Genomic DNA, 8,032 nt, shown 5'->3' on the forward strand with positions numbered 1-8,032 from the left:
CTGGGCTCAAGCGAGTCTCTTGCCTCCGCCTCCCAAGTAGCTGGGACCACAGGCGCCCGCCACAACGCCTGGCTATTTTTTTTTTGGTTGCAGCCGTCATTGTTGTTTGGCGGGTCCGGGCTGGGGATTCGAACCCGCCACCTTAGGGGTACATGGCTGGCGCCTTAGCCGGTTGAGCTATAGGAGCCGAGCCAAAAGTTTAAATTTTTAACGTTAAAAAACTTTAACTCGAGAGACTTAGGCCCTAGATCTAACTTTATTACTTGTTTCAAGTATCTCCTTAGGCGAATGTGTCACCTTTCTGGGGACTTCTCCCCATCTCTAAAATGAAGGGATGGTACTGGATGTTTTCTTATGGCTCTAATTCTATGAATGTGCAAAAAGATGGATTGCTGTGATATAAATGTTGTGTAAAAGTTTGTAGGGTGAGATTGGACTTGTGGTTCCTTTGAACAGTTTACTTGGAAAAGAAGACACCCTCAATTTTTTCCTTTTTCTTTGTTTTCCAGGTTATATTTCACACTATGTGCTGACTGTATCTACAGAAGATATTTAAAAAAAAAAGATAAACTTTTTTCAAAGATTTTGATTCCAGTGGAATCTTTGCTTTAGATTTTTTGTGTGTGTATGTGTTAGTGAATTGTAATTCCAGAAGCAATGCCTGTACAAGCTCCACAATGGACGGATTTCCTCTCCTGCCCAATTTGCACTCAGACTTTCGACGAAACGATTCGAAAGCCCATCAGTTTGGGCTGTGGCCATACTGTCTGCAAGATGTGCCTAAATAAACTCCATCGCAAGGCTTGCCCTTTTGACCAGACCACTATCAATACAGACATTGAGCTCCTCCCCGTAAACTCAGCATTGCTGCAGCTAGTGGGTGCTCAGGTAAGATAGGTGATTTAATATGTTTTAACTTCTATGTGTGTGTGTCGTTTCCTCCCTACAGAAACCTGTTGAATTAAAATTGACTAACATTGCCTTTATATTTAAAAGGCTCAATTCTGCTATGTATGTACAGTGCAAATCCTTTATTTCAATATGTTAGGAGATTTATTGTAGTAGCTCAGTGTATTTCAGTCTTAGTACAGTAATATCTGTTTCATCTTGTGGTCAGATTTTTAATAATCATAGTTATTCAGATCACTAGAGAAACCTGAGATAAGTCATACTCAGTAAGAAAGGTGACACTACTTCAGGCAGCTTTTCTTAGTCTACCTTAACTGAAATGAAAGCTGAGAAAGGTGACAAACCATAGAACACAGCTTCTCAGAGCCATGTTTTTAGAGCAGGGCAGATTTCCTTAGGTACCTAAGTATGAACATTATTCCAATAATTCTGAAGGTAATACTTTGGAAGTTTTATGTTGATACTCTCAAATTATAGATCAGTAATCTCAGAATATTTCATAAAGCCAAGGGAGGTAGATTTTTAAGTGATAGATACAATTCATGTAGGTAATTCCTTTTAATTGGCAGTGTGTGAGTCTTAAATCACATGTATTTACCCTGAGTCATTTTCTGAATAAATATAATGGAACTTTAGATGTGGGCCCACTGATATTTTCAAGATTAAACATCCTGTAAATTGTTAAAATGTAGGGAAAGTTGATACTATGTGTGTTTGAAATAGAGAACTCTTCTAGAATATCTTAATCAAAAAGTAAGTTTATTTTATTTATAAGGCCATCTTGATGTCACTAGTAGCACTACAAAATATTTGTGAACAGAAAAACTGCAATTGATTTTTAAAATTCTGTTCCTATATTTGATTTTTTATTTCATAGTTATTTTTTATTTTGAAAATTCCAATATATTTTGGAACTATTTTTTAAACTAAGCACTTTGAAGATAACAATTATAGAAATACAACTTTTTTTTGAGACAGAGCCTCAAGCTGTAGCCCTGGGTAGAGTGCTGTGGCATCACAGCTCACAGCAACCTCCAACTCCTGGGCCTAAATGATTCTCTTGCCTTGGCCTCCCAAGTAGCTGGGACTACAGGTACCTGCCACAATGGCCAGCTTTTTTTGGTTGTAGTTGTCACTGTTGTTTGGCAGGCCTGGGCTGGATTCAAACCCGCCAGATCTGGTGTATGTGGCTGGCACCTTAGCTGCTTGAGCTACAGGCAACGAGCCAGAAATACAACATTTTAATAGCAAATAACCAAGGCTTACTTTTTTTTCATAAAGTTATCTAAGGATGAAGTAGTTTTTCTTTTTTTTTTCCTATTGTAAAAGAGATATCTCAACTATAATTTTTCTATTAAATACAAACTGGTAAGACATTTTTACATCTTAACTGACACAATTTTTATGAAATTTGAGGACAGGGCATTTTAATACATAATGGCTACTATTATAACCCTAAAGATTCCATTTGAAAACCATTACATCTGGGTAAATGAGTTTAAGCAAAGTTGCAGGATGCAAAGTAAACACACAGAAATCATTCACAGTGCATTTCTATACACTGACAATGAACTAACTGAAAGAAAATTGAAGAACAGTTGCACTTATAGTAATATTGAAAAAGAACAAAATACTTAGGAATAAATTTAACAAATGATGGGAAAGACTTGTACACTGAAAACTATAAAACATTGCAGAAAGAAAGTAATATAAATAAATGGAAAGACATCAAATATTCATGAATTGACAAACTTAGTGTTATTAAGATGATAATACCCAAAGCTATCTATAGAGTCAGGCCAAGTCCTATAAAAATTGCAGTTGTGTTTTTTTAAGAAATAGAAAAATTCAACGTAAAATTCATATAGAATCTTTAGGGACCTCAAATAGCCACAACAATCTTGAAAGAGAAAAAGTTGGAGAACTCAGTCTTCCTGATTTCAAAGCACAAAGCTACAATAATGAAGAAAGTGTGGTACTGGCACGATATAGCCATATAAATCAATGGATTAGAATATAAGCAGCCTAGAAATAATTCTGCACATACATAGTCAAATGATTTTTTATTTTTTGAGACAGAATCTCACTCTGTTGCCCTAGAAAGAGTAGGCCTCCTGAGTAGCTGGGACTACAGGTGCCCACCATAATGCCCAGCTAGTTTTACTATTTTTATTAGAGATGGGGTCTCACTCTTGCTCAGGCTGATCTTAAAACTCCTGAGCTCAGGCAATACACCTGACCCAGCCTCCCAGAGTGCTAGAATTACAGGCATGAGCCACCATGTCCAGCCTATTCATGTGATTTTTGACAAGGCTGTCAATACCATTCACTGGGAAAAGCTCAGTCTTTTCAACAACTGGTGCTGGGAAAATTGGATATCCACATGCGAAAGAGTGAATTGTAACCTTACCTTATATGCAAAAATTAACTCAAAATGTATCAAAGACCTAAACTAAATTAAATAGTTAAACTATCTTCTGGTGAGGTGAGTTGCTCCCATCTGTAATCCTAGCACTCTCGAAGGCTGAGGCAGGTAAATTGCTTGGGCTCAGGAGTTGAAGACCAGCCTGAGCAAAAGCAAGTCCCTGTCTCTAAAAATAGATGGGTATTGTGGTAGGCACCTGTAGTCCCAGATACCTGGGAGTCTGAGGCAAGAGGATCTCCTGAGCTGAAGTATTTGAGGTTGCTGTAAGCTACAATGTTACAGCACTCTACTAAGGGCAGCTGCATAGGACTTTTTCTAAAATATGTATATATTGGCTCAGCGCCCATAGCTCAGTGAGTAGAGTGCTAGCCACATACACCAAGGCTGATGGGTTCAAGCCTGTCCCGGAACTGTTAAACAACAATGATAGCTGCAACAGGAAAATAGCAGGCACCTATAGTCCCAGCTACTTGGGAGGCTGAGGCAAGAGAATCCCTTAAGCTCAAAAGTTTGAGGTTGCTGTGAGCTGTAACACCATGGCATTCTACTGAGGGCAACATAGTGAGACTCTGTCTCAAAAAAAAAAAAAAAAAGTAGATAAATTGGAATTTATCAAAAAATAGTAACTTCCCTATTCAGGCTTTTTAATAATAAATTAAAACTTCTGTTTATCAAAAGATACTATTAAGAGATTGAGGGTGTGTATAGTGCCTCACACCTGTAATCCTAACACTCTGAAAGGCCAAGGCAAGAGGATTGCTTGAGCTCAGGAGTTTGAGACCAGCCTGAACAACATCATGATACCCCATCTCTACTAAAAATAGAAAAAATTAGCACAGTATTGTGGCAGGCATATGTAGTCCCAGCTACTCAGGAGGCTCAGGCAGGAGGATAATTTGAAACCCTTAAACCCAGAAGTTCAAGATTGCTGTGAGCTAGGCCAATACCATGATGCTCTAGCCTGGGCAACAGAGTGAGACTCTTGTCTCAAAAAAAAAAAGGATTGAAAACAATTTTGCATCAAAGGATATACACAATAAGAGAAAATAATTATAAATCATGTATCTGAGGGAGTAATAGAATATATAATGAAATCTTGTAACTCAACACTAAAATAAAAAACTAAAAAACCGTTTAAGAACTTGAATAGACATTTTTAAAAGAAGGTATATAAACAGTTAACAAGCACATGGAAAACTTCTTGACATCACTAATCATTAAGGAAATGCTACTCAAAACCACAATGAGACCCACTTCACACCCACCAGTATAGCTATAATCAAAACAGAATATGGGTGGGTGCCATGGCTCATACTTGTGATCCTAGCACTCTGGGAGGCTAAGGCAGGTGGGTGGCCTGAGCTCAGGAGTTCCAAGACTAGCCTGAGCAAAGTGAGACTGCATCTCTGTTAAAAACAGAAAAACTAGCCAGGTGTTGTGGTGGGTACCTGTAGTCTCAGCTACTTGGGAGGCTGAGACAAGAGGATCATTTGAGCCTAAGAGTTTGAGGTTGCTGTGAGCTATGATGCTAAAGTACTCAAACCTAAGGCGATAGAGTGAGACTCTGTCTCAAAAGAAACAAAACAAAATAACAAGTATTGAGAAAAATGTGAACATATTGGAGCTCTTTTGGTTTTTTCTTTTCCCCCTTCTTGAGACAGGTTTTTGCTGTTACCCAGGCTAGAATGCAGTAACATGTTCATAGCTCACTATAGTCTCAAATTTCTGGGCTTAAGCAATTTTGCTTCCTCTACTTCTCAAGTAGCTGGGGCTATAGGTGGAAGCTACCACACCCAGCTAATTTTTTCATGTTCTGTAGAAATGAGGTCTCCCTTGGTTGCCCAGGCTGGTCTTCAACTTCTGGCCTTAAGTAATCCCCCCATCTTGGCCTAACAAAGTGCTGGGATTACAGGTATGAGCCACTGGCACCCGGCCAGAAATTGAAATTCTTATGCACTGTTAATAGGACTGTCAGATGATATAGCCACTATAGAAAGTAATATGGCAGCTCTTTGAAATTTAAAAATAGAATTACTCTATGTGTGAATGTACCTAAGAGAATTGAAAGCAGGGTGATAAAGAAGCGTTTGTATACCCATAGTCAAGCAGCATTATTCACATAGCCAAAGAGTGAAAGCAACCCGAATGTCCATCAGTGGGTGAATGGATACACAAAATATAGTATAACTGAATGTTATTCAGCTATAAGTAGAAATGGAATTCTGATACATGATACCCCATTGATGAACCTTGAAAACATTACGCTGAGATATAAATGATACAAAAGGACAAGTGTTATATCACGTATATGAAACATCTAGAATAGGCAAATTCATAGAGATAGAAAAGTAAGAGAAAGGTTACCAGTGTCTGAGAGGAGAGAATGAGAAGTTACTATTTAATGGGTATAGAATTATTATTTGGAATGCTGGAAAAGTTCTGGAAATAGTGGTGATGGCTACACAACAATGTGAACATACTTAATGTATTATACACCTAAAAATGGTTTTAAAATGGTAAATTTTGTGTTATATATTTTTTTCCAATAAAAAAATTGAATTAAAAAATATACCATTACCAAGTGAGACTTGTCCTAGGAATGCGAGGTTGGTTTAACATCTGAAAATCAATTAGTATGCTACCGTATCAGTAGAGCTTCTAAAAATACATAAGCCTGATCATTTCAGTAGACACAGAAAAGGCATTTGGCAAAATCCAACACCCTTTTGTGATAAGAACACTTAAGAAACTAGGAACAAATAAACCAGAAAGCTTCTTCAGTCTGATGAAAGGACATGTATGAAAAACCCATACTTAATAGTGAAAGACTATATACATTCCCTCTAAGATTAGAAACAAGTCAAGGATAATAAACACCCATAAATCCATATAGGTAAGAGTAAATTATTGAATAAATAAATGGAGAAGAGAGACAAGTCTCCTATACGGCATTCCAAATAAATTCTATAAATATTCTGCCCTTAAAAAGAGAGAATACTGTGTAATGTGTAGTTACATAACTTTGTCGTTAGGAGGCTGGTAAACACTCAGCCAGTAGTGAAGTTTAGTATCAATAGTTGTAAGTCATGTTGATAATATACATCCTTGATAGTATGTGATGAAAATAACACTTTTGTCTCTGGTTTTCAAAAAATCCATAACTTTAGTCTACTGATGAGAAAATTCACAGATCCCAATTGAGCAGCATCCTATATCATACCTGTTCAGTATTCTACAATGTACCTGACCTGAAAAACTGTCAAGGTTATCAAAAACAGGGAAAACCTGAGAAATAGTCACAGCCAAGATAAGCTTAAAGGCAAAGAGTAAATGGAATATGGTATCCTGGATAGGATCATGAAATAGAGAAAGAACATTAGGTAAAAACTAAGCAAATCTGACTAACGTGGATAATAATAAGGAATATGTTTTGACATTTAGTCATGTTAACATTTATCATACCAATGTAAGGTGTTAATAATGGGGGAGGTCAGACACAGTGGCTCACACATAATCCCAGCACTTTGAGAAGCCAAGGGAGAATTGCTTGAGGCCAGGAGTTTAAGACCAGCCTGGGTAACATAGTGAGACCCTGCATCAACAAAAAAAATTTTTTTTAACTTAGCTGAGTGTGGTGGTGCAGCTTGGGATGCTAAGGCAGGAGGATTGCTTGAGCCTAAGAGTTTAAAGTTCAGTGAACTGTGATTGTACCATTGAATTATAGCCTGAGTGATACAGCAAGACCCTGTCTCAACAACAATAGCGGAAACTAAGTACAGGATAATGGGAATTCTGTATACTATGTAGTATCTTTGCTATTTTTCTGTAAATCTAAAACGATTCTATAAAATAAAGCAGATTTGTTTGTTTGTTTTTAAGACAGGGTCTTGCTCTGTCATGCTGGTATAGTGCAGTGGCATCATCATAGATCCTTGCAACTTCAGAATTCTGGGCTCAAGTGATCCTCCTGCCTCAGCCTTCCTAGTAGCTGGAACTATAGGCATATACCATCACACATGGCAAAGTTTTCTATTTTTTGTGAAGACGGGGTCTCACCCTTGTACAGGCTAGTCTTGAACTCCTGAGTTCTAGCAGTCTTCTTGCCTTGGCCTCCCAAAGTGCTAGGATTAGGTGGTTATGCAGATGTAAGTTACCGTGGCTGTCCTAAAATAAAGTTTATTAAATAAAACGGGCAAAGGATCTGCATAACTTCAAAAAAGATAGATAAACGGCCAAAAAGGATGCTCAACATCATTCACTATTAGGGAAATATGAAACAAAACCACAGTGAAGAGGGAGGCAGATAGGGAAAGGGAGCTTCTATTCAAAGGATATCAAGTTTCAGACAAGAGGAAAAAGCTTTAGGGAATCTCTTGTGTAGAATAGTGACTATAATAATATGCATTGTATATTTCAAAATTTGCTAAAAGTAGACTTTATTGTTTCACTACAAAAAAAAGTTAAGTGTGTGAGGTGATGGATTTGTTAATTTGCCTGATTGAATCATTCCACATTATAAACATATATAAAAACATCACATTGTGCCTCATAAATATATGTAATTATTATTTGTCAATGAAAAATAAAACTAGACTCGGTGTCTGTGGCTCAAGTGGCTAAGGCGCCAGCCACATACACCTAAGGTGGCGGGTTCAAATCCAGCCTGGGCCCGCCAAACAACAATGACAGCTGCAACCA

The 8,032-nt window shown here is 37.5% G+C and overlaps 1 protein-coding gene across 1 annotated transcript in view; it reads left to right on the top strand.

Annotated features, from left to right (window-relative positions):
* The window catches only part of RC3H1 (ring finger and CCCH-type domains 1), an 86,208-nt gene that overhangs the window by 26,683 nt on the left and 51,493 nt on the right, over positions 1–8,032 (top strand). The window contains exon 2 of the mRNA XM_023510813.1: positions 510–888. Coding sequence (XP_023366581.1) covers positions 658–888 — 231 coding nt within the window. The 5' untranslated portion in view covers positions 510–657. The remainder of the gene's footprint in view (positions 1–509; positions 889–8,032) is intronic.

This window comes from Otolemur garnettii, unplaced genomic scaffold (assembly GCF_000181295.1).
Source record: "Otolemur garnettii isolate 467f Iridium unplaced genomic scaffold, OtoGar3 scaffold00016, whole genome shotgun sequence".
NCBI lineage: Eukaryota > Metazoa > Chordata > Mammalia > Primates > Galagidae > Otolemur > Otolemur garnettii.